The following is a 26,097-nucleotide window of genomic DNA, read 5'->3' as shown; positions in this document are numbered from 1 at the left end:
CCTCTCCTATCCGATAAAGGACGCGTCAGTCACCGCCTGGAACGTGCTGGATCTGGCCCCGGCGCTGCCACGACACGACCCCGCATCAGTGGTGGCCACTGCAGACGCGACGCATGTGAGTGGTGGTACCGTGGACGGCCAAGAGGCATTGTGCAGTCGGTGCAGCAGACAAGAAGCTCCTGCGTGCTGTTGCAGCTCCCTGCTCCAGATTGACCTCGCCGAGCTGCGTGCGCTCCTCTGCGGCTCAGCATCAAGAGACGGCACTGCACTGCGGTATCCATCGGCTGCTCAGCCGCTGCTCGCCCACGCACCAGTATTTGCACGGTGTATACGCCTCCGCTGCATTCTTTTCGATGTTGTACTTCGTGACGGCGCAGGCGATCCAGGCATGATTGACAGCGGTCTTTGTTTATCGCCGTCTGTAGAAGGAGCTCTCGCTGTCGCCGTCGGCGCACACACCGGCGCCGGTGTCACTGAAAACGGAGGAGCGGATGAAGGCCACGGAGGCAGCCGCTATCTTTCACTGGCCGCGGCATCCTCGGTGGCCAGCGCGGCGTGCGCCCTGACGTGGCTCCTGACGGTCTTTCTGCCACGGCCACAGGTGCCGGCCCTGGCAATAGGGCTCACGCTTTCCCGCCCCGCATTTGCGGGTTCCGGCAACGAGGTCGGCGCTGGCACGCCTATGCAGTGGTGCTACGTGGAGCGCGGCGCCACCCCCTCCGTGCCGCACGACGCGTTGTGGGCGCACTGGACAGCGATGGTCCAACCACCAGAAAGTCGCCGAGCGGGTTCAAGGCTCGCGTCGGCGCCCTGTTTTGCCGAGGGCGATCACGACGATGACTTCATCGTTTGGGGCCGCCTGCAGCACTGCACAGAGAGAGCGACGACGATTTTGTTTGGTGGGCAGCCGGCCGACTCTGTGACTCCCAAGTCCACACGTCTGTGCGCCCTTCTCGCGGTGCTCGGCGATGTGCGTGCGTGTGCAACACGGCAGTCCACCTCCAACCCACTCCCGGTCCTGCTCTCCGACGAGACAAGTGTGCCGCAGCGTCTACTCTTTCAGTGGTTCACGTTTCTTGGGCTCCGAAGCACATCGTCGTTAGAGTGCCGGCCTTCGGGAGAGCTGTCAACTGAGATCCATGCCATCGTATCCACACGCGACTGGCTGGCAGAGCTAAGCGCGTGCAACTCGATTTGCTCTCTTGGGCACTGGCTGCACCTCGTCTCGCAGTGGCTGACTTTTCGCGTCCTGGAGGCCGCGCTGGAGTTGTTGCCGTCAGTGCTGCGGTGGAAGACAGGAAGTGCGTCAGCTGCAGAGACGCACCTTCTATTCCGCTCTGATGTCGACTCGAGCCGGTGCTGCTCTGCCAACCTGTGTTCCGGCCCTGATAGCACCGCGTGTCCGGCACGACAGAAGGGTGGCTTGGCACAGCTGCGGCCGTCTTGCTGGATGCGCTACCGAACAACAGCATCGGCACCAGCTGCAGCATCGCCCTCTACAGCCTCCATCGCTGCCGCGCTGCCGGAGCTGCCCAAGGCAGAGGCAGTTCTCGTGTGTGTGCTTGAGCGCCTGATGAGTGCCGCCATCGGCCCCGCCGACGGCTCGCGCAAGTCGCCCGGTCGCCCCGCCACCGCGCACGCTCTTATTCTCGAGCCTGAGGCGCACGGGGTGGTGACGTGTCGGCTGCACCTCGGTTCGCGTCCACCCAAGTGGCAGCGCAATGGCTTGCCTGTACGTGGGGTAAGCGTGCCGCCTCTCTCGCAAAGTTTCTCGACAAGGCACCCGGCGCGGAGCTCAGCACCGCCGACGGCGCGCGCGGCACATGCGCCCGTTGTCGCGGCCCTCCTATCCTGGTACGCAGTCGACTTTGAAGCAGTCTTCGGTCGCCTTTATCGTGTGTGGAGGCTCGCCCAACGGTACCACTCTCGCTGCCCCGCCAAGTCATGCGGCGAAATCGGGGCGGCGGATGCAGCGGCTCTACACAATAGTGACCCGTGGAGGGGTGTAGTGGACGCAGCCGTGCGATGCTACACTGACGACGCTGGTTGCAGTGGTCAAGCGCACGAGGGTCCTGCACTGGGCTCGCTCGGTCGCTGCCTCCTCTTGGCGATTTGGCTGTCACTGGCCCTCGTCGATGTTGACGGGGGCGTCGGTGCCGCCGCCCCCTGCCCACCAATGACGTGGAAAGGGACCCTGTACTACTCCAGTCGACGAAACGTGCTGCATGTGCGGGACTGGGGTACGGCCCTGCATCTACGCCACGTAGCCTCGTGTTTGTCTGCCGGCGACGACCAGGCCATGGGCGGCGACACTGCAAATGCCGGCGCCCTGCAAGATGGGAATAGCAGGGGGAAGGAGTGCGGCGCCGCTGTAAAGGAGGCAGTGTCGACCGTCGTCAACTCATTCGCTCGTGCTCGCACCGCCGCCGTTGCCGCCCAGGCTCGCGCTAGACTTCAAGCGCAGTCAACGACTCATCTGCCTTTCTCTGAGGCACAAGACCCTCGCGGGCACACCACGACAACCTCCCGTGGTGCTGGTGACAGCACGAGCCGCAGCACGTGCCGGCTTTTGCATATCTGTGGCGATGATGGCGCTGCCGCGGAGGACAACGACGAATGCGTCCTGCTGAGCTGGAGCTGCGACACTGCGGAGGAGGAAAGTGGGCCGCGTGAGGGCGGTTCTGGAGTACCGCTCGTGCAACAGCCACAGGGGAAGCCACGCAGGGGTGGTGATGACCCTCTGGCGTCCACAGATCTGCTGGTCGGCACCTCTCCCCAAAGCTTGTGGTTGGACTGCAGCATCGAAGAGTTCGCGGAGGCAAATGACGGCACGATCGGCCAGCCGCTCGTGACACAGGTGCCAGCGCCACAAGTGAAGGAGGGTCCAGAGCACTCTGCTCTGGATCCTGCCCTGGTGGTGCCTCTCGTCAAGCTCGAATCCCATCTTCGCGAACTGCTGACCCGTAACGCCCTGTCAGAGATGCTTTCGCTCATTGGCCTCACCAGAGGACTCGCATGGCGCACGTGTGATGATGGCGAGGTGGCTGCTCGGCAGCGTCCCGCTCGCCACGCGCGGTCACATCACGTGAGGGCGGAGGCGCAGCGGCGGTTCGGTGGTTCTAGTGCGCTTCCCGTAGATGAAGTGCGGCTGCACGAAGATGAGCAGCCGCCATCACCCGCTGCCGCTGCCGCCGCCGCTCACGTGGATGTATCCTTGTCGACGCGGCACGCTCCGGCTGCGCTAGCCTCCTCGAAAGCAACGCGTCTTCAAGAAGACGAAGAGCCTACTCGAAGCAGCCTCTGTAGAGCTGAGCACCGCATGCGTCAGTACGTCTACGCTCGTTGCACACACGTCGGCGCTCTGCTCCTACTGCAGAGCCGAGAGGCGCGTGGACGCCTGCACTTGAGCCAAGTGTGGGAACTGGAACAGGAGGAGTGGCAGGCCCGGTGGAGCACAGTGCTAGTGCCCGAGTGCGTGCTGCGTAGCCTCCTCCACGAGAAGTCCGCCGCAGGAGCCTGGAGAGCGTTGACCCAGCAAGAGGGGCCGCAACAACGGCAACCGCACGGCTGTCGACACCGCAACAGACGTCTTGGCTCTGCATCCCAGTGGCATCAGAGGGGTCCGTGCGGCAGTGCGGCATCCCTCAAGGTCGGCCCCTCTCCCCCTACACCAACTGCAGACGAGGTGCGGACACATCGAATGATTTTGCTCTGCGGAGACGTGGAAGAGGTCGACAGGGGGGCGCCAGACCGCCCTGCGCAAAGAAGCCCACGCGCCAAAGCCTACGCCTCCCACAGCCCTCCACCTTGCCAGAGGAATCAACAGGAGCCGCAGTCGCCACTGCTAGCGCCGCTCCACTCACCATCGCTCACGATGCGGCCGCGTCGCGCGCCTCCGCAAACGTGTCCCAATAAACCCGCGGCGAGGGTGCCTGTCTCGGCGTACGCGCCCGCTGCTGCTGCCCGTTCGGCGGTTCCTGTCCTGTCTATCTCGCTATGCGAGACGCCACCTTCGGCACCGGCGCGTGCATCAACGCGCCGATGTCTGAACGAACTTCCTCTCAACCGCCGCAGGATCGATGCCGGCTTTGCCCGTATCGCGCCATCGCACCAGCTTGTATCACCCCCAAGCACTGCTGCAATACGCTGGTGCTTACCGGCTGAGGACAGCGACGCACTCGTCGATCACGAGACTCCGAGAAGGAAAGCATCGCTCCCGAAACACGAAGACACCCACTGCGACACTGCAGCGCGCCGACGACCATCTGCAGGGGAGAGGGCGTCGGCTGCCTCAGTGAAGTGCAACCTTGCGGACAGCGAGAGCAGAGGTGCCCCTCTTGGCACCGCGGCCCCAGTCCCCTCTAAAGCGAAGGAGAGGTTGGCGACGCACGCTGGCCCACGCATCTCCGCCGCCCCACCTGTGCTTACGCATGTCGCGACTCATATAGCCAGCACAACTTCCGTCCCGCCACGTCGCCTTCGCAGGCCCGTGGTAACGTGGTCGGATGATATGCAGCAATATTGAAGTACGACGGTGCCTCCTTTCTTTCCCTCTCCCCTGCGCACCCCTCAATTCATACACCGGCCTGCGACTGTCCGGCCAACGCGGGTTATTGAAGAGAAGAAGCGCGCCCAAGACGAGGGTGATGGTGCAGACACGTTACGCGGAGCGCATACTCTTTTCCTTCTTGGGTGTGCGTGTGCGTAAGTCCGGTCAACGGCGTGGACTGCCCTGATGTCGACGATGGGACCCTCGATGGCCACAGTCACTGCTCACCAGCGAGTGCGACCAACGCGCTGTACCCCATGTCCTCCCTCCCTCCCTCCGACACACACACACACACAAGCACAGAAGCATCATTCCTGCACTCCCTGCCCTCTCCATCATTGCTCTCCTCTGCCTCATCGGAGGAGTGACAGCGCATCCTGTTCAAGCCCACTCAGAACACCTCGCTTGTAGGTGTCAGTACACACACACACACACACACACACGCGGGCGCGTGTTTTGCGCTCCAGCACAGATTCTAGCATTGAATTTCGACGCCCCTGCCTGCTCACCACCGGCACTGCCACGCTGTATACGTCTCGTGTTAACAGCGTACGGGCCATGCCCCTGTGCGCCTCGCCTGTGCGACTTCAGCTTTGCCGCACGCCGTCTGTGCTCGGCGCCGGTGGAAAGTGGTGGAAGGAAGGGCCTCCGGACTACACCCGCGCCAACCGTCGGCGCATGGAGCTGGAGCAGCAGCGCATCGAGTCGAGTCAGCACCTGCCGCCGATAGAGCCGACCGCCGAGCAAGCGTGCCACCTCTATCGCCGCCTTTTGAAGGAGGGCTACAAGACGCTGGTGGTGACAGACAAGGACTTCTACCGCCGCAAGGTGCGCTACGAGCTCGAAGTCACCTCGCGCCAGACAAGCTCTCGAGTGCGGGGGATCATGTTTGAAAAGGGTCACTGGATGCTGGAAAACAAGCTCGGCGGGATCATCTAGCATGCGCTTCCTCCGGGCCGTCATGCTCTAGCGACGCTGAGCACGCGTTGGGGCGACTGCGCGTGCATTTGCGGGTGTCCAAACCATGTTCGTGGTGTGGCGATGACTGCCGCTGCCTCTTGTCGCCTTTTCCCTCTAGTGTGCGTGTTTCCGGAGGACAGTGATGGAGAGACAGCAACGGATGCTGAAGGAGAGATGCCGCAAGGATCGCTCTGCTCTCGTGCATGTGGCCCATTATTTCTCTCGCACTTTCTCTGCCTGGGCGTGTCTTTCGACACTTCTCCTCTCCTCCACCTCTGCAGCCACAGAGCAGTGCTTGTTTTCTGATGGTCTTCGCGCCATTTTCTGGTGCGGATTGGTCACCCTGTGAATACCGGAGGAGGAAAACAGCGGCAGTCGGCGGTGTCGCACACGGCGGCTGTGTGTGTGTGTGTGTGTGTGTGTATGTGTGTGTGTGTCGGAAGCATCGCACAAGCACAAAACACACACACACTAAGCAAAGAAGTCCTTGTGTGAGAGCAAATGTGAAAGCGCGATGCTCGCCGAAAACCGGTGTCGCATTTGTTTTTCTCTCTCTCTCGAGTAGGTCGGTTCGCTGGATCAGCTTTACGTGGCCAATAATGATCAGGAGTAGCGTTGCCGCGCACGCACGTGTCCCTCTCCGTTGTTGCTGAAAAGACATTGCCCGCTGCTTTCTCTGTGTGGTTCGTCTGGGCACGCATACGAAGTGTTGTGCAGGTGCGTATCCGTGTACGTGCGTCGTGTGGCTTGACGCGCCTGACAGTCGATCTGCGGGAGCACCTGCCATTTAGAGCTGCAAGCTGTGCGGCGGTGCCGCTCAAATGCCGGCCCTTCTCTTTCCTCTCGCGTCACACACAAACACGCGTACATGTGCGCATATGCATATCGCACCTGCGTTCGATCCGTCTGCGCGGGTTGTGTCGGCAGCTCAGTGCGTCTTGAACCCACCCTCCCCCTCCTTCCCCCTTCCCTTCCTCCAGCTTGCTCCTCTCTCTTGGGCAGCGTACCCGAGCCGTGGGCGACGTGCACTTCTCCATCTTTTTGTTTTGTGCGCTTGCGGCAGCGGCGGTCCTTGTTCGCTCGTTGACAGCCAAAGGACAGGAGGAGAGAGTGCGCTCACTTGACAGTCGCGCGTGACGGCAACACATCCCGCACCCGCACCCTCGCCACCGCAACGAAGCCCCCTCCTTCGCAACTCTACCTCTGCCCACCTGAACTGGATTCGACAGGTGGCAATGGTGGAGAAGACGTACTTGCGCTACGTCGTCGGGCCACAAGGCGGCGCTGTAGTGAGCAATGCTTCTCTCGCGATGGATGCCGCTGTGGTGCCGTCTCGCTACGCCGCCGCCGGCAGCAGCGCCCGCCCGCGCACCGGCTCCCTTGGTCGTGGCAGTCGCGGTGGGTCGTCCTACGGACGTGGGGAACATGCCACCAGTGGTCGTGCGGCCCTTTCTCCCGTGGTCGCCACGTCGGCAGCGGCAATCTTTGTGCCCTCCCTCGAGGCCGTCCGTGTCTACTCGGTGCGCAGCGGAGAGCTGCTACACACTCTCATCCCTGCAGAGGCCAAGATGCCGGTCGAGGTCACCACACTGCACGTCGTGCCCATGGAGGCAAACCAACGTGGCAGCAAGTTCAGTGCCGACGCAGACGCGCACAGTGGCAGCGGTACCGCGATGCAGCAGTACAGCACGGGCTGGATGCTGTTTGTCGGGTACTCGAACGGATGCGTGGCGGTGTTCTCCTGCAGTGCGGCCAACAACTACGGTCTGCCGGTGTGCCGCTTCTACGCGCTGGGCCACCGCGTGGACACGCAAGTGCTGGCTGTTGCCGTTGACTCGCCCCGCTCGACGCTGTGCTCAGCAGGACAAGACACCGATATCACGGTCTGGGACCTCGTAAGTCAAGAGGCGTCGTTCCGTCTGCGCGGGCACCGCGGTGGCGTGGTGGCGCTGGCAATGGTGCCGTCCTTGTCTATGAGAACCGGTACCGTTGGTGATATGGGCGGCAGTTCTGGCAACGCCAGCGGCACCGCTTGCGACCGCACGCTGCTGCTGAGTGGATCGGCCGATGGCCTGGTCAAGACCTGGGACCTCACCCTGCGTCAGTGCCTCCACACCGTCATCGCCTCTGACACGCAGGTTACCGCCATGGTAGCGGACTCACAGGGTCGCCGCCTCTACTGCGGCCTGCGAGAGAACTACCTGAAGGTGTACAACACAGAGCCGCTGCTGGCGTCGGCATCGCAGGCCGCGGCAGAGCAGAGCAGCGCCGCCAACGCGCGCAACGGCACCGCCGCCGAGGCGCAGCTGGAGGACGGCGCGATCCTTGACCATGGCACGGTGCCACGCAAGTATCACAAGCCCATCACGGCACTCGACTTCTCGCACGACAGCGCGTTTATGGTGGGGTGCACAAGTCGCACCGTGGAGGTGTTCCACATGCTGACGGCCGAGGAGGTGAAGAGGAAGCTGTACCGCAAGCGCAAGCGACGCCGTGGCCCGGGTGCGGCGCCAGCGAAGGCTGGAGCGGCAGTCGGCGGCGCTGAGGTGGTGGACAAGGAGGCGAGCGCAGGTTCTGGGCGCCAGGCGGGCAAGAAGGCAAGCCGTAAGAAGAGCAAGATGGACGACACTGTAGCCGAGGACGACGGTACTCAAGACGGCGACGAGGACGATGCGGCGCCGTCGCACGGTGGTACCACCGCGAGCGCCGCCACCGTCGTCGCGGCTACGGCTGCGGAGGAAGTCGTCTCACTGCGCGCTTTCTTCCTCCCGCAGAAGATCCGCAGTGTGTGCTTTGTGCCGCCGACGTCCCGGGAGCAGCTTAGCGAGGCCGACACGTTGCACATCGCCGTCACGTACAGCAACAACACGATGGAAACCTTCACGACAACGCTGACGACGAGTGACCGCGAGGGGGCGTCGGTGCTGACTCTGACGGACCTACGGCCGCGTCACACGTTCGACTGGAAGGGGCATCACAGCGACATTCGCGAGCTGGCATTCGTCGACACCGACACAGCGCTGCTGTCGATAAGCCGGGAAAAGGTGATGATGTGGTCACTGACGGTGAAGGAGGACCTTTTCGACAGTGACCACCTGGACCATCACGACTTCTACGACGCCAAGGAGGCAAACCTAGCACGCGTGGACTTTAAGGGCGCGCTGAACAACGTGGGTAGCGTGGACGTCGAGGACGCAACCTGCATGTCCGCCATCTCCTCCTTGCTCTGCTGTGTCGGTCAGCAGGACGGGTCGGTGCTACTGCTCGACGTGGCGTCGTCGGCCGTGCTGTTCCGTGAGCCTGCCATCCACGTTGGTGGTGTCAAGAACACGGTGCGGAAGCCGGACGGCGCTGGCTTCGTCACGCTCGGCGCCGATCGCCGGCTACTTTTGTGGTCCATCGGGCTCACCGAGGACAAGAAAAATGTCCAGAGCGCGGGTAGCCGTGGTGCTGCCAAGAAGACACGGATGACTGGAGCAGATCGTGATGATGATGACGATGCAGTGACCGCTGGGGCCGGAGGCAGCGGTGCCACCCTTCTGCAGGAGCAGGAGATTGAACTGACGGAGGTGCCGCTGTGCGCCGCCTTCAGCCCGGATAGCCGCTTCTTCGGGGTGGGTCTGCAGAACAACAACGTCCAGCTCTTCTTTGCCGATACCATGAAGCCGTACCTCTCCCTCTTTGGCCACAAGCTGCCGCCGACGTCGCTCTCCTTCTCCACGGACGGCACACTGGTAGCCTCGGTTGGCATGGACAAGTCGCTGCGCTTCTGGGGCACCGACTTCGGTGACTGCCACCGCGCCATACACGCCCACGACGACTACATCACGCAGGTGGAGTTCCTCGAGGATACGCATTACGTCTTCACTGTGTCCATGGACGGGTCTGTGAAGCAGTGGGACGGCGACAACTGGACGATGATCCAGCTCTTTCGCCAGCACCAGCGCGGTCTCTGGGCGGTATCCGTCACCGCCAACGGCACGTGCGTCGCGACGGCCGGCGCTGACCGGTGCATCCGCTGCTTCCTGCGCACGCAAGACATCGTCTTCCCTCACGAAGAGGAGGAGCGCATGGCGCAGGAAGCGATGGACGAGGAGGCCGCCAAGCGTGCGGCGTTGCAAAAGCTCGACGGGGCGGACGTGAATGGCACCGGGGCGGCTGAGGTGGGCATTGCGGGCCAGCAGACGGCCACAACGGCGGAGGCAGCGGAGCGGCTAATGGAGGCGCTAGACATCGTGAACGTTGAGCAGCAGCGCAAGCAGTGCGGCGACGATACAACGCCGCGTCACCCGATGCTGCTGAATATGTCGGAGTGGGAGTTTCTCTGGTCCACCATCGAGACGATCCGGCCGAGCGAGCTGCGCTACACTCTGCTGTCGCTCACCAGCATACACGTCGATGCGTTACTGACGGCGCTGGAATCGATGCTGACGGAGAAGGCCGTGCTCAACTACGAGATGGCGTCGAAGATGATTCTCGCGCTTGTCATGATGCCCGCAGAGTCGGGGTCCACTCAGGGGCTGCGCGCCGCCGCCATCCGCGGCGAAGTCTCTGAAGTGCAAGGTGCTCGTCGTCTCGCCGTGCTTCGCCGACGCATCTCCGAGGGCCTGGACGAGAGCGTTAGCCGCATGGACTACAGCGTAGCCGGGTTGCAACTCGTGCGTCAATACCTTGAGGACACCGAAAAGATCAAATTCTTCGACTGCAGCAAGGTACAAGGGTACAAGCGCAAGTATCACAGCCGCGCGCTGTCCCCATCAGAGGACAAGCACTAAGCCTTAGGATCAGCGTAGTGGCGCCGAAGGCGGTAGCCGTGTTGGTGTAGGATGCGGGTTTTCTTCTCTTTCGAGTTTTCTTTGGTATCCTAACTCTCGATGACGCGAATAAACTATTGCAAGAGACAGAGGGCAGCGCCAGAGGTAGAGAGTAAGAGGTGGGTGTGGGTGTGGGTGTGGGTGCACGTGCCAGCGTTCGCGCGTGCGTGGCCTGTGCCTCTCCTGCTCCCTCTCTACTTGGCTGCCACTGGCTGCTCGCACCGCGATCCTTGTACCCCTTGTCTCTTTTATGCACTGTAAAACGAACTAAAACCGTCCCACTCTTCCCTCCCTTGTCTGACAACAAGGGCGGTGGAAGATGTGATGCAACTCCGAAGAAACAAGAGAGAACACCCCCCCCATGCGGCGTTCTACGAGCATAACACAAATGATGCGAGGAGCGCGCTCGTACGTGGCGGTGTCGGTGGGATGATCACGTATGCGTGCGAGGGAGGCCGACGAAATCGAGGATGAAGAAAAGAAGGGGGCTCACGCGGCAGTGCATTGATGTTTCTCTCTCTTGCTTGCGTTCGTCTTCTGCCCCCCCCCCTCCCTCCCCCCTCACCGTGTGTGTCAAGCACCCAGGCAGGGGTGTGTGTGTGGAGGAAGGCATCTCATGGCAGTGGTGGGTCTTCTACGGAGCATCGCAAACGCACCTTTGCTTTTTCGTCTTTCGCCCTCTCGCTCGCTCGCTCGGCCCCTCCCCCGCTCTTTCCCTGCGTTTGCATGTGTTTGTGTGTGTGTGTGTGTGTGTGGACGTTGAGCTTCAAACACGACGTCCGACGAACCGCTCCCTGTTCTGCTCCCTATCCTCCCCCACCACCGCCACAGACCCACTCTTCGTCTTACACCAAACGTCTCCTTTGATCATCCACTCGCTCACACGTCGCCAGGCCAACCAAAATGAGCCAGGCCCCGCCGCCCCTCTAACCCGCCCCCACCACCTCGTCACTCTGTGAGACGTCGCCAAAGCAAGGAAAAGAGGGCAGCTTCTCAGCATCTCTATTAGATAGTGAGGTGGGCGCGAGCCCCCTCCCCTTCTGATCGCTCGCTTCCATCCAGCACGTCACCTTCATCACTCCACTGGTCTCGGTCTCTCTCGCCCTTCGTTTCGCCACCTGCGCCTCATCGCGTCTTCTCTGACCTCTGCCAGGTGGATTCCTCGCCCGCGAGTAGTGTGATGACGTCGAAGGGCAGCCCAGTCAGAAGTGCCGCGTCGCTCACAGTTGATGAGCTGGAGGAAAAGCTTGCGACACTGCACAACTGCCTCAGTACCCCGTACCGCGCGCGTGCGGAGGCCATCTTGCAGCAGCGTCGTCAGCGCGAAGCAAGAGCCTCACGTAACCGGTCACACAACGTTCTCCAAGGGTCCGAGGACGCAAATGCGGGTAGAGTCCCATTGGAGCGCGTCTCGGTACCCTTCCACTCGCCAACATCGATCCAGAATCCTTCCCCGGCAGAGACAAATGGAAACTCGGCTGAAAAGGCACCCGACGAATCGCGCATGCGTGTCGCTGCAGGCATCTCTACCACACCCACGGAGTTTAAGAGCAAGTGCAACTCAGAAGACGAGGTAGCGAAACGTGACGGTAGCAGTGGTCTGTCTGGGCCGTCACCTACAGCGTGTGCGCCAGCCCAAGTGCTACCTCTGGACCCTCACACGAGGCGGTACGTGCAACAGCTAGAATGGCAGGTGAAGATGCTAGCTGATGCGCTCCAGCAAGAACGCGAGCGGCTCGCAGAGGTCGATGCGCGTGTGGTGCAGCCACTTCTGCGACTCGGAGATGCGGCTCTGCAGCGTCAGGTGCAGCTGGAATGCGCACTGGCGTCGTGTCGTGCTCGCGAGCGCGACGAGAGAGATCCGCCGCGTGAAGAAGTGTGTGGCGAGAGAGACGTCAGCCTTCTTGGCAAGAGTCTTGGCGACAAACTGAAGGAAGGCAGGGAGGGTGCGGCTCCCTCTTGAGCACGCACACACGCGCCCCTTGCATCCTCAATCGTCTCCGCTCGCCTGTCTTCGCAACAGAGGGCGTAGTTAGCGTTGTTTTTCAATTGATAGTATCTGCGGGCCCATAGCTTGCTCCCGGGGGAAAGGAAGGACCCCGCTGACACCAAGCGGAGCGTGTTCCCTCAGCGAAGTGTGAGTGGGCCGTTGCGTCTGTGAGCAGGCGTTACCTTTCTGCAGTCGACACTGCTACTATTCCCCACTCAGGGACGAGAAAAAGAATAACAAGCCTAACATGCTCATCATGTGCTGCTGCCGGGAGCCCTCAGTATCCGTTGCTCGTCTTCTTTCTGTTTATGGAGGAATGCGAAGCGCGTGGTTTGCACGGCAACTGTGATGACCATCAGGCTCGCTGTTTGCTCTTCATCCACCACCACCCCTCCTTGCTCCACAGCGGTGCCAATCTTACAATGTATGTTGTGTACTGTCTTTCTACTCTCTCTGATTCCGCCTCGCTCGCACTTTTCCTCGCCAACCATGACCGTTGCGCTTCGTGATAGAACGACCCCTTCCCTCACCCACCACCAACACCACCACCGAAGCGCACACAAACATGCCAGACGCTCTAGGCGCGCGCGATCAATGAAGACAGAAACGCGTGATTTCCGAGTCCCATCGTCACCCAACCCGCCCTTCGCCCTTTTTTCTTCTTGTGCCACACTCTCGATTGTGCCCTCCCCTCCCTCTTCCCGCAGAAAGCTAACAGAGATACGGCGTTCCGCTTAGACCCCCCACCCCAAGCCCCCCACCCCCGCTCACCTCACAATCAGACGTACTCCAACACGCATTCACAACTCGATCTGTTGCCGCCTACTGTGTCTGCTCCCCTTTCGCCCTTATCTCATACCCCCTCCCTCTACCTGACCAATATCGCCCTCCTCTTGTAGGCTCACAGCAGAACAAACATGTTCGCCGTCGCGGCACCGCTCCCCGCCGTGCAGGCTCTTCTTCTCACCCTGCTCCTGTGCGCGTCCGCATTCACCTCGGTGGTGGTGGACGCCTCACCGGCGTACCTGCTGGCGCAGCGCAGAGGCCAAAGGTTCGCCTATGAGGCGAAAAGCGACCCCGTCATCGACGTGGACGGCCTACTGCCGAATGCGTCGTGTAGCTTTCTCTACGCCTTCACCGAGGACATGAACATCTTCATCAAGAACCTCATCAGCAGCTCCGTCATGGCGAACTTCGGCACTGGTGCAGAGGAGCATGGCTTTGACCACTGCAACTTGTTATCCTTGCCGCAGAACGATTGGAACACCACCTACACTCTCTCGGGATGCTTCAAGACACTGCTGCACGCGGGCATCGCTGGCGACTGCGTCGCCGACAACCCGCTCTGCTGCGTTCAGTACTGGCGCTATCCGACGTCGCTGCCGGACCGCTTGCCGTCGGATCAGATCGACCCCCGACTCATCTTCTGGGATGGCACGAAGGCGGTCAACGGCTTCTACACCAACTTCTCCGACAAGTACCGTGCCCACTACTGGAACTGTTCATCCTTCAGGCCGTGGCCGGAGTGCTCCTGCACTTACGGCGCCAACTCTACACTTGCGGTAGACGCCAATGGCGAATGGCGCTACACACGTCGCTACATGCCCTTCTTGACCTATGTCGAGCACCGTGTCGACAGCCCGACCGGCAAGGCAGCCGCCCAGCTCACACTGCTGGACACCACCTCCACCCCGGCGTGGGCGGCGGTGCATCAGTTCGGCGACATCCCGCTACCGGTCCCGATCGTCGTGTTAGCGGGTCTCGTCGTCGTTCTCTTCATTTCTCTCCTCCTCATGTACCTGTGTGGGTACAAACCAGCCGTGAAGGAGGAAAAGGAGTTGTGCGCCAAAATTGAAGACGTGCAGGCTCGAACGGCGAAAGCCGAGGAGAAGCTCGCAGCGAAGCGGCGTCGAAATCAGCGCCGCTCCTCCTCACACAGCATCAGCCCCGAATCCGCCCAGCTCCACGTGCTTTCCCCTAAGCCGCATCAGCAGCAGCACGCCTACGCCGCGGCGTCGCTCCAGAGTCAAGGCACTCAGTCGCAGCTGCAGACGCGTGGCAGCTTTATGGCTGTGCGCAATAGAACGGATGCAGTGCATCAGCGTACGTCATCCCGAGCGGACAGCACCTGCAGTCGGAAAAGCAGCCCTGTCACCAGCGCGGTGTCGACGGTCAATGATCCACCGGCGAACTCGATATTGAAACGCGCGCCAAGTACAGGTTCCATGAAATCGGCAGCATCACGGCAGTCTCCGCAGAGCTTCCAGAACCCGCTCATTGGGCGACAGACCTTTGGCGTCTAGATTTGTTTCTTTGAATACCCACGAGTGGACGACAGAAGGGGGTAGGGAGGTCGTGGTCGTGCACACACATACACACACACACACCACCTCTCTTCCTCCCTCCCTCACACACTCTCCAAATGTGTAGTCTTTCTTTGCATGCACCCAGCTCGATGCTGGCTGCTTTCGTGGGCGTGTATGTCTGCGCTGTGGTCAAGCGTGCAAGCATGCTCTCGTTGGCAAGTCTCCCATCCTCTCTCCTTCCCTTCTCTTCTTGGCTGTTTTCTTGTTTCTTCTGAGCATTATAGGTAAGCATATTTGTTATTGCGCCTCTTATCTCCCACACACACACACACACACGCCCGCTCCGTTGGTGTGCGTGCCCTCCCCTTTTTCTCTGTCCTGCGCTTGCCCTTCTTTTTTCTCCATCCCTCACTCTTCACCCTCCCCCCCCCTCCTCCGCAGTAGCGCAAGCGAATGAGGATTACAGAAAGGGCAACGAAACATCCTCGGTCCACTCCAGCTCTCTCTCTCTCTCCCCATCCACCCGCCGCTAGACCCACTTCATACACGCGCGCACACACACACACATGCATCCTCTCAGTCTTTTTTTTTGGTGGTAGCGTACTCTCAACCATGTTGTTTTCTGTTGTTGGCTCACCTTTACGCACGCAGGCACAAGCGGCCTTTTTTGCTGTTGTCCTTTCTTCCTTCCCTCCTCACATGTGTATCCCTTATGACGCGCGTGCAGCACAACAAACAAAAAAATGGCGTCCGAACAGCAACCGATGAAAAAAAAACACGACCCCGTCACCATCACAACCCAAACGGCATCCGCTGCCATGTGTACAACGGCCCGTGTTTCTCGTCTGTTGCTGTGTTTTCTCGGTCCTTGTCCTCGTCTTTGTGCTCCATCAAGCTCTAGTTCCACCTATAGCTCCTCTTCGTCGTCCCGTGAGACTAAGCGTACTTGAAAGTGCGGCTTTCGCACAAGTGCTCTTGGGCGTGTGTGCGTCTGTGTACGTATACTTATCTATATCTATATATATATATATATAGATATATTCATACGTATGTGCCCATGTTTTGGGCTCTCTCCTCGCCCTTCCCCTCTCCCTCTCTCTATCTGTGCTGTCAGCGTGCAGTCGTGTGTGATTGTGCTCCTTGCTCCCCTCATGTGTTTATTTCTTCATTGCTTTATTTTTTTCTGTTAAGCGACACTCTGTGGACAGTGTGGCGGTTACAATGAGTAATGTCCTCATCCATGTTCTCTCTCCCCCTTCCCCTTGGATGTGCTGCTGACGTGATGTGGGTGCGGGTCAACTCCCTTCATCCCTATGTTATCTTACGTGTGTGTGTGTGTGTGTGTGTATGTGTGTTTCTGCCCCTTCGACGATACTCCCCATCAGTACTCACAGCCCCATCCACACACATACACACCTTCTCCCTCCTTCCCTCACACCCCATGTGCATATGACGCCTCTCTAAGCCCACAAGCACACACACACACACAGAGAGAGAGAGAGAGAGACGCACGCGCACAACGGCGAAAAGATGAAGGCGAATGGTGTACCCTTGCGTGTGCCTTCCCTCGTTCGTGTGCGCGTCTGTACTCTCTCATCGTGGAACGCAGAGGCTACACACATTGTACACCAGGGGGGAAGGAGGGGGGTCGTTTCAGTACAAGTTCCCTCTAAACTCTTGCACCCGTCTGTGGGGGCGGACACTCCATTCGTCTTTGTGTGTGGTGTGCAGGCGGTGGCCTCTGTCGTCTTGTCTACCTCAGCGTGGCCGACGGAAAGCAGAGCGAAGGGTGCGGTGGGGAAGGTACGTTCGCATTGAAACACAGTCGCACAGGCGCATGCGCAGCTATAGTGGTAATAGAAGGCGTGCGCGTAGGTTTGGCGTTGTTTATTTTTTCCTTTCTTGCATACGTAAGCTTCCTGCTATGCTAAGTATGGTACTCGTCCTCTCTTTCCTCTTGTAGCCCTCGTGCTCCACAGCGGCGGCGGCGGCCTCGAACGCCCTCCTCTCCTTCTTTGAAGCCCTCCCTTTTCTTCGGCGGCGGCGGCTTCGCGCCGTTGTTGTTTTTCACCTTCGTTGTAGCTTGCGCGGTTGACACAATGTTGAGTGTGTGTCTCTATGCGATTATTTTTTCCTGTACCTTGTTTTCTTTCGAAGTTCTGATCGGCTTTCTTTTGTACACACACACACACACACACAAAGCATGCATGCACCGGCAGGGACGTTGTTTATTTCTCTCAGCCTTGTATCCCTACCTCACCACTGTTGTATATGTTTTTTTTTCTCTCCCTTTCTACTGCCAGGTAGAACCGTATCCCCCTCTCCCTCTTCGGGTGCATTAGATGTCTTCATTGTTTCGTCGATGTGTAGGTGGGCGGGTAGATGTGTGAATGTGTGTGTGTGTGTGTGTTAATGTGTGTGTGCTTTTCATCGTCGTGGCCGCCGTGTCGATGTCGTTATGTTTCTTTTCGTTGGTGCCTCCCCTCCTCCTCCTCCCCCCCCCCACACACACACGGCTGTTTGTGTTATTTTCTCGGACAGGTTGAAGGCGCATGCGATCGAGCGGCCTGCGCCTGTGTGAGCATGTGCCTGAGTGGCGCCTCCGTGCGTATCTGCTTCGGGGGTCGGTGTCCACCTGCTAGATTCGCTCTTGCCTCCAATCACTTACCTATGTGCGTTTACCCTATCCTCCCTTTTCCTCGCGAGCGCTTGGTGGTGACACACAGGTAGATGAGCTCGCTTGACGGTATCGGTAGAAGATGTCCCACGGAACAAGCACATGCAGAGAGCGCGCGCGCGCGCGAGAGAGAGAGAGAGAGGAAGAATCGGAGGTGCGCGACGCGTGTACGCTCACCGCCAATAAAAACCAAGTCGCTATGTTTTATCCTCTGTTTGCGATCTCTTTCTCTCTGTCACTACAACTACCATCACCACACGTTCTGCACACACACGCCCCCCCCCACACACACATACACACACCACCACCACCACCACCACCCTTTGTCCGTGTCTCTGCCATGTCTGTGGCGGTGCTTATTCTCTACCCGATATATGTGTATGTATGCGTGCATATATATATATATATATATGTACGTGTGTGTAGGTGTGTGTACATGTCGATCATCGCCCCTTTTTTGTTTGTTTCTCCGCCTTCGCTGACGGTGCGATTCGCCCTTTGCGAGCTCGCTTTGCCTTCTTGAGTATGTTTCGATAAGGCACGTATAACATAACGTGTGCACACACGCTCTGCCCAGTCACCCCCACCTACCGTCGATGGTGTAGACATGACGGCTTTTTCCGGATATCGGCGTTCATACACTGTTGCCTCGATGGGGATGGAGCAGCCCGCCCCTCCTCTCTCCCTCTCCGCCCAAACGCACTATCACACGCACAGTGTGTGTATGTGCGTGTGTGTGAGGGGAGAGGAGAGGCAACAGCGGAAAGCTTTGGTGGAGGAGAAGGCGGGGGGGCATGCAAGAACACCTCTGAGTATCCTATGGCACTCCCCTTCTGAAGGATCCCGGCATCCCAGCGTTCACCAGGGCGCACAACGGAACCGCTCGATCGTATCACTCTGTGCAATCGACTTCTCCGCCTTTCCTTCTCCCTCACATGCCTCACGGCTCTTTGTATTCGTTGGTTGTACCTTTACCGCACCCACCAACTCACTGCATCGCTCTCTCATTTTACACACACTCACATATACATATATATGTACATCTGCTGCATCACGCTGTGCGTATTGTGAGGAGGAGGATGGGCTTGAAGGGCGCATCTGAACTGCACATCGTCAGACTCCTTTTCTCTCCTCTTCCCCGCGTCTGAGGTTCACGAACGGAAAGACATCGAAAGTGGCAGAGCAACGCACTGCATTGTCCGACCCCCATTCGCGCTCACTTCCACAAATACACACGCAAGCCGGTCAGTGGCACCAAAACACTTGTGAACACGGCTCCTCCCATCACAGACAGCTTGTCAGCTATGCTGTTGCCCGTCTTCCTTGAGAGTGTGTGTCGCTGTGTACTTGTGTATCTTCGCGCTAGCGCACACGTGAAGGAATGCCTGCCTCCCTTCACCCATCGTCCACACATTGATCCTCGCCTTCTTTCCATCCTGCTCGGTTGCTGCCTCTCTCTCTCTCCCCCCCCCCTCCCTCCCTCTTGCGCTCCCCTGCACGAGCTCCTTGTCCGCCTGCGCGTAGGCCTCACGGTGCGCGTCGACAAGGGCCGTACCCACACCCCACACCTTTCCCACACGCACAGTCGAATTCACGTGCACACACGCGAACCACCTCCTCTCGGTGCACATGTACCTCTCAAACCCACCCCTACCTCTTTTCTCCAAGTCACCTCTGCCTTCATTCTCTCGTTCTTCTCCTTTCTTCTCTCTCTCTGTGTGTGTGTGTGTGTGTGTAACGGAAGGGTCGAGCGTGGAGGAGGAAAAGGCAACAGTGGCGCGTGTGGCCTTTGTGTTCATCACGGGAAAAAAATTTACGCTTTGTTCGTGTTTGCCGGTGATTTTGTGCGTATTCGTGTGATCCGCGAAGCAGCTGCCAGCGAGCGAATGGCACCTTGCGCGTGCTGCGCCATACAGCAGCGGCCCTGTACGTTTCTCGCACTGCTTCTAGCCGCTGTAGTGTGCCTCCCCTCCTCCTCACCTTCATTGATCCTCCCGGGCGTCCTGCACGCCGCGGCGCTGCTGCCGTCACGTGACCTCTTTCTTAGACGCGCTGGCAGCACCTACAACTACACCATGTACTCCGGCAGCGCGGTGACGGGTGAGTCTCACTTTACCGGGCTCACCACGTACCCCTACGTCTTCTCTGCGGGCATGAACAGTGCCATTGTAGCCATGCTCAACGGGTTCCTCTCCTCTGTAAAGTCGAACGTGAGCGCGGTGGGCGGCGGCTTCCACGAGTGCATCGACAATAAGTTAGGTGCCGTGGACGGGACAGCGTGCTTCAAAACACTTTTGGCTGCCGCTCCGCCCGCGGACTGTCCAGCCGCGAACAAGCTCTGCTGCCCGCTCTTCTGGCGCGTCGAGAGCCAAGGCCTGCGCACCACCATGGCCCAGGTCATCCCGCAGACGCTCTTCTGGAACGGTGCGACGAGCGTGAACGGCTTCTTCACGAATTTCTCACGGTCGTACCTGGACGCCAACCGCAACTGCAGCAAGCCGCTCTTGAGCCCAGCCTCCCCCGTCAATCTCGCCATGGACGCGTACGGCGAGTGGCGCTTTGTCGGTCTCGTGACCACCTACACGCTTCTCGAGACCGCCATCAACCGCAGCGCGTCGAGCGCAGCCCCCATTTTTGGCGAAAACCCGCAGGACGCCATCACGAACACGATAAGGTCACAGCAGCCTTTCTACAAGATCATCACTGTCCACATCGCCGGCGGCGTCGAGGCGCTGCTGCTGCTACTGCTCTTTCTCTTCGTCGTTGTTGCAGGACCCTACAGCATCGGTCGGCCAGCGATACGGGTGCGCGAGCTCCAGCTGCTTACTGTGGACCTTGTGTCGCAGTACCGCAGAAAGAGTGCTTGTGCTTTTCTCGACGAGCTGAGCAGCTCAGAGGGGTGCCGCAGCCCGCGAATGAGGTCACGAAGCAGAAGCAGCAGCGCCGGTAGCGGCAACGGCGATGGCGGCGGCTAAAATGGTAGCCAAGTCGACAAGAAGCGGCAGAGGTCCGTCTCTTTTCACGGGGTAGCGGCGGGCAAGTGAAAGAATGAGTCGAATGTCAGCAGGAACGGGGTCGCAGCTCTGCAGCCACTTGCGCCCCAGCCGAGATAGTAGTTGCCGTGGGTCTGCTGGCGAATCTCCGCCTCGTCTGAGCTACATGTCTAGTTTTGTATGCACCAAGCGAGGCCTTGGTCCACGGCGACTGTCACACACGGTGGCCCCGCATCGGCAGCACCAGCAACCTGGAACAGAAAAACTCGATCAACGTTGGACCGCTCGAAAGAAACAGGCATGTGCACTGCTATTTCGCGTGCATCTCTGCATAGGTGTGTGTGTGTGTGTGTGTTTGTCGAGCGGTCGTGGCGGTGAAGTCGTATCGCCAAGGGGTAATTTGGCGTTGGGGCGTGAGCGATCGTGAAGGCAAACTCCCCGCCCCTCCCCTCGCTGTATCCGTGTCCATCTCCACCCTCTGTGACTCGTGGAGATGTGTGCTTGAATCTGTAACACCAATGGTAACTTTTTTTTTCTATACGTCCCTCATCATATATGTATGTCCTTCCCATCGTCTCCTTACCCAACCAACCACCCACCCATACATTCAAGCAGTTATGTGTAGTCAAAGTTCTGAAAGGATGGGTTTCCTGCATGTGATTGGAGTCTGTCAAGGCACCCCACTATTGCAACTTCCGGCCAACACTAGTGCTTGTGTGTGTGTGTGTGTGTGTGTCTGCTGCTGTTCTTTTTTTTTTCTTGAAGGACGCCTAACTCATCTCACCTCCCTTCGTTCTGTCTTCTCCAGCCCCTGCCTATGCGTTCCTCTGTGTGCGTGTGTGTGTGTGTGTGTGTGTTCACGTGTGTATGCTTACATTTGAATCGGATTATGGATTTCGGTGTTCTTCGCTTGTACGACTACTTGCTCTACCCCTACCCCTACCCCTACCCTCTCATTTCCATCACACGCACGCACATGCTGGCACCTTCTGGACGATGGCGTTGTTGGTTTCCTTTGTTATTTTTTTTGTGATTTTTTTGATTTTTTTCGCCTCAGCTGTTGGTGCCTCTTACGCAACAGGCACGCGTCGAATATGCTCGATGTCGACACTCATCTTTGTTGTTGATGATCATTCTGAGTACCTCCTCTTGACTGCTTGACGCGTGTTCGGTTGCTGTCCCATGTCAGCTGGTGATGTCCCTCATGTGCATTACTGTAACTGGGGCGTCTTCGTTGGTTTCGTTCTTGTCTTCGTGGAAGCCAACTCACCCCGCTCCTTCTCTTCCGTTTTTTTTTCAACGGTTGAGGATGTCGAAGTGGTGAACGCGATGCATGGACGAGTGCGTGTGCAGGTGAGCCCGACACTTGGGTAATGTTCAAGCATCGCTGTTCCTTTCTCACAGGCAAATCTTCTCGCTTTTTTTTGTGGGGGGTGTGGATGTGCACATTGTTTGATGAAACGCGTGCAATAGAGTTTGGTCCTGCGTGCTTTTGTTTTGTGTTTGTGTGTTCACAAAGGGGCAGCGTGCCAATGAGCCGGAAGTGTATCGCCTACTACACGAAGCCGAACCTCTTTTCTCACGCACGCTGCTTTCACCTCCGCCTGTTACCTGCGAGGATACGCCCTGCAACATTGTCATCATCGCCACTATGCAGTCGTCCACACGCACACACATAGGCATCCATGCACATGTGCACACTTAGACGTCGCTGCTGTTGCCTTTCCCAGTTTGTGTTTTCTCTTCTGAGGAACTCAATCGTGCTTACACGATCGCTTTTTTTCTGTTTTGGTCTCACCCTCTCCTCTTGAGTGCGTGTGTACGTGTGATGCCTGCATGTGTCCTGCCCATCATCCATCTACCCACTCCACATGAACGCGGACGCATACACACACACTCACACGCGCGCGTGCCTCTCTCGTTGCGTCTGCGACTGTGATGCAAGGCGCCTCGGTTCTCCCCTGCACCTTATCCTCCTCCTTCAATGTGCAATGGCGAATGCCTCTCTGCCTTCTCCTGTCCCTTGCTCCGCTACGCGAATGGCAGATGTAGACAGCGAGCACTGTGCACACGTGCGGTCAAGTACAGCTGGCATGGTGTATCGCACGGAAAGGAAGAATGCAGAGGTGAGAAGAGCAGGAGGGATGGACGGAGAAGGGCGCGAACGAATCCCATACCAATAAGCCCCAAAGTGCATGCGTGCAAACCATGCGGCATCTCCTACGTCTGACCGGGTGGGCTGATGAAGCACAGATGCCGGAAGCATGCGAAGAGCACCCTCGAGTTGCACCATCGGGTCCTCCAGACTCCCATGTGGAGAAGCATGGCATGCAGGCAGGATGTGCAAGGTCCCCAGAGGGCCCTGGCCTGGGGCTTTCCAGCATCCTCCCTGAGCTCATGCGGCAGCCACCTGAACCGCCCCCTATTATCCCGCATGACAGACGCCACCGCTTCCGCCCTCGAGCAGGACCCTGAACACTGCCCGCCTGGTTCGATACGTGCGGCCCACCCGGGTCTCTCTCTGGCCCCAATCGCGCCGCACGGCCCCGATGCAACGGCAGGACGGTTCGTCCTAGACGACGCGGATGTAGCCACGACGCTGCGGCGGCAGATGAGCCATATTTGTGTACGCGTATATATTTATGGAGTTGTTTGTGGCGGAATGGCACCTTGAAGGAAAACAAAAAACGACTCCGTCATCGTATCGGTGCCCGTCACTGGTCATCCATGCCCCCTTCCTCCTCCGGTTTTGGTACGCCCCTACCAGGCACACACACAAAAAAAAAAAACTCGCAATACCCGCGCAGTCGCATCCCCACCCCCGGTTCTCCTCCTCCTCCGCCTAGTCCTTTGCGCACATACGCACACATACACACGTGTGCCACGTCTTTGCTACTTCTGCTGCTCCGCCTCTCCCGTTCGTGCGCTCTGCAATGATCTCTAGAACACCTTCGAAGATCACGGAGGGCGGCCTCGGCGGCTCCTTTCCGCCTGCGGCCGCATCATCAGATGAGCAGAGATCCACCACGTCCGCGGCCGCCGCCGCTCCTGGCGGCACCATCATCGCAGCGAAGCGGCGTCGCAGCACCTTCGCGAAGATGAAGCGATCCATCACGAAAGGGCCGAGACTTCTCGGACGTCGTATCAAGCACTTCTTGAAGGATGATCTGTACATCAACGTCAGTTACCAGGAGGCGCCGCCGAAGATGGTGGCGCGGGAACTGACCGCGCTAGAGGTTCTCTCAGTGTATCACCGCTGGCTGCGCGGGGTGCAGGCGCTGCTCTCCATCGCCGTGTTCATACTCTCGCTGCTGAGCATTGGAAACTCGGCGTTTCTGGTGAACTGCACCATTTTTATCGTCTCCCAGGCAGCAGCCCTCGTCATATGCAAAACGTACCAGGTGAAAGCGCAGTTCTCCGGCGTGACAAACCTGCTGTTCGAGGGGCGCAACATCTTCACCTCACCGTACTTCCTTCACATGGTGGCCGAAATCGTGCTGTGGAACATCCAGACCCCGCCTTTTGTCTTCGTTGGCAAGCAGTTCTTCGAGCTGCTAAACTACTTCATCTTTCTGCGCCTGTACTCCGTCATCGTGTACCTGAACAACGCTATGTACGTGCACCGAACCTTCTGCCGCGTCATGTCCGCAATCAGTGACCTGCCACTTTCCACTTCCTTTCTTATTCGCACCGGGCTGCTCCACCACAAGACGCGCGTTGTGGTGACGGTGGTGATATGTGCGTGGCTGACGGTGGGCTGCCTGTTCGCACGCACCCAGAACCTCTCCCTCGGTGATGCCCTCTGGTTTTCCTTTCAGTCTCTGTCGACGCTGGGGTACGGCGACATCACCCCCTCCACGCTTTCGGGCCGCGCCGTTGCCTTCATCGCCTGGATTGTGAGCTACGTCATCATGGCCTTCCTGATCATCACTATGTACTCGCTGCTGCAGGCGTCGGACCGTTCGCACAACATGCAGACGTTAATGGAATGTCACGAACTCGCACACAGTCTGCGAGGCCGCTCTGCCCGCGTCATCCAGCTGGCGTGGCGGTTGCACAAGGCTCGAAAGGTTGGGCCTCACGAGCCGTCCGTGAAGCAGAAGGTCTACACACTGGCTTTGTCGTGGCTTTTGACTCACATGATTGCCGCGGTGCGCCGCACACGGCAGCAGCTAAACGGCGCGGTGCGCTCGCTGAACGAGACGAACATTCATCCGCTTACAGGGCTGTCGGCGTACCAGTATAATGAATACCTGCAACTCACAGAGAAGGCGGCGCGGCAGCTGCAGCGTGCAAAGGACGTGGATCGCGTGTACCTCGCCCTCCGTGACCGTGACGTGCTAGCTTCATCGCTATCGCGGCGCGACATCGAGTCCATTATTGTTCTTCCAGGCGACTCGCTAGAGCCCATCGACACTGCGCTGCCTGCCGCCCTGACGAGCAGCAGCGGCACAGCGGCGTCAGTGGCAGAGATGGCGGAATGGAGGGACCGGGTGGCGCATCTGGAACAGAAGTGCGCGCGTCTAGCAGAGGTGCTAGAGGCTATCAGCGCTGTGGCCGCGACACATCCCCCTAGCATGGCTGTGTCCCAGATGTGATGTAGATGGCTGATGGTGCGATCTAGTGCAGGATCTGTGGAGGCGGAAGAAAGACGGCTGGTGTTGCTCATCAACGCGCTGATCTTCTTCCCATTTTTCTTTGTCCCTGTTGCGGCTTTCATGCGTCTCTCGGTCGCTTAACGCTGTCTGTCGTGGACCCTTAGCGGTTTGGGCCTCGCCCGTGTTGCGCCTTCCTCGATCCCGCCCTTCCTTCTCACCTTCGCGCACGGAGCCGCCACGTCGCTCCGACTGCTGCGCACTCTATGCGCAGATGCGGGGAGCCGTGACGGCGGCACACAAAACACATGTGCATGCGTGCGAGCGCGTATGTTGCGGTGTCTCTGCACTGTTGCCTATGCGCTCTCTTTTCTCCCTTTCTCTACGTATACATGTGTACACATGTAGGCTTTATCAGTGTTCCTGTGTGTGTGCGTGTGTGTGTGTGTGTGTGTGTACATCTTTAGTTGATTTCGCTCTTCAGGAGCGTCGGGAACGTACAGGACGGATGTGCTGGCGTTGCGTGGAAGATGATGGGCTTTGCCTTCGTTGTCTTTGGACGCATGTTTTTCTTGTTCCTCTGCGTGACGTGCCGCGCATACCACGTTGCTTTCGTGGGGCATTCCAGACATCGACGAAGTGTTCGCGTGAAGCAGGGTGCCGAATGAATAGAGGAAAGTCGTGTTCCTCTAGCGAGAGGGCCCACGTGTGTGTGTGTGTGTGTGTGTGTGTGTGTGTGTGTGTCGCCTCCGTACATCGCGTCTGAAACGAGCGTGATGCAATTTTCCCTTTGTCTTTTCAAACACCAACAGCGAAAGGGGCAGCATTCCTGACAAGTGTGCGTAATACGTGTCTGCTGGCTGAGAGGTTCCAGCACCTGCTCCCAATGAGCAAGGAACACGCGACTAGAAACAGCGCAACTCGTTGCATGCAGCAACGCCCGAAGAGTATGGTCTTTGACTCGATGGCATCATGTTCCCCATGTCTGCTGTTGGTATGTTGGGCGTCAATACGCCGTTGGCAAGGTGTCGTCCAGACATGCAAGCCGTCCTTTCCGCTTCACAGTGCACTCATGGTGACTCTCCGCCTTCTCTCCCTCTACGTGCGCAGGTCGTCGTCTATTCGAAGGTGCTTTTTTGGGCTTACATTCTCATTCTACGTTAGCAGTTGTCGTCCTCGTGGCCGACTGTGTACGCGCCCGATGACTCTCCAC

General features: G+C 58.8%; 6 protein-coding genes across 6 annotated transcripts; all 6 read left to right on the top strand.

Moving 5' to 3' along the window:
• Positions 1–388: 388 nt before the first annotated feature.
• On the top strand, positions 389–4,525 carry LMJF_14_0590 (conserved hypothetical protein; the record flags this gene model as incomplete). Its single annotated transcript, XM_001687606.1, has 1 exon — positions 389–4,525. The coding sequence occupies one exon, from the start codon at positions 389–391 to the stop codon at positions 4,523–4,525; it is 4,137 nt and encodes a 1,378-aa protein (XP_001687658.1).
• A 582-nt stretch (positions 4,526–5,107) lies between these two features.
• On the top strand, positions 5,108–5,488 carry LMJF_14_0580 (conserved hypothetical protein; the record flags this gene model as incomplete). The annotated part of the gene is made up of 1 exon (XM_001687605.1): positions 5,108–5,488. One exon carries the CDS (start codon positions 5,108–5,110, stop codon positions 5,486–5,488), a length of 381 nt encoding a protein of 126 aa, XP_001687657.1.
• A 1,256-nt stretch (positions 5,489–6,744) lies between these two features.
• LMJF_14_0570 (conserved hypothetical protein) lies at positions 6,745–10,284 on the top strand (the record flags this gene model as incomplete). The annotated part of the gene is made up of 1 exon (XM_001687604.1): positions 6,745–10,284. One exon carries the CDS (start codon positions 6,745–6,747, stop codon positions 10,282–10,284), a length of 3,540 nt encoding a protein of 1,179 aa, XP_001687656.1.
• A 2,946-nt stretch (positions 10,285–13,230) lies between these two features.
• Positions 13,231–14,616, top strand: LMJF_14_0560 (hypothetical protein; the record flags this gene model as incomplete). Its single annotated transcript, XM_001687603.1, has 1 exon — positions 13,231–14,616. The coding sequence occupies one exon, from the start codon at positions 13,231–13,233 to the stop codon at positions 14,614–14,616; it is 1,386 nt and encodes a 461-aa protein (XP_001687655.1).
• Positions 14,617–18,600: 3,984 nt separating this feature from the next.
• Positions 18,601–20,271, top strand: LMJF_14_0550 (hypothetical protein; the record flags this gene model as incomplete). The annotated part of the gene is made up of 1 exon (XM_001687602.1): positions 18,601–20,271. One exon carries the CDS (start codon positions 18,601–18,603, stop codon positions 20,269–20,271), a length of 1,671 nt encoding a protein of 556 aa, XP_001687654.1.
• Positions 20,272–23,387: 3,116 nt separating this feature from the next.
• LMJF_14_0540 (ion transport protein-like protein) lies at positions 23,388–24,887 on the top strand (the record flags this gene model as incomplete). Its single annotated transcript, XM_001687601.1, has 1 exon — positions 23,388–24,887. One exon carries the CDS (start codon positions 23,388–23,390, stop codon positions 24,885–24,887), a length of 1,500 nt encoding a protein of 499 aa, XP_001687653.1.
• Positions 24,888–26,097: the final 1,210 nt, after the last annotated feature.

This window comes from Leishmania major, chromosome 14, assembly GCF_000002725.2.
Source record: "Leishmania major strain Friedlin complete genome, chromosome 14".
NCBI lineage: Eukaryota > Euglenozoa > Kinetoplastea > Trypanosomatida > Trypanosomatidae > Leishmania > Leishmania major.
This window is presented reverse-complemented; position numbering and strand designations above follow the sequence as displayed.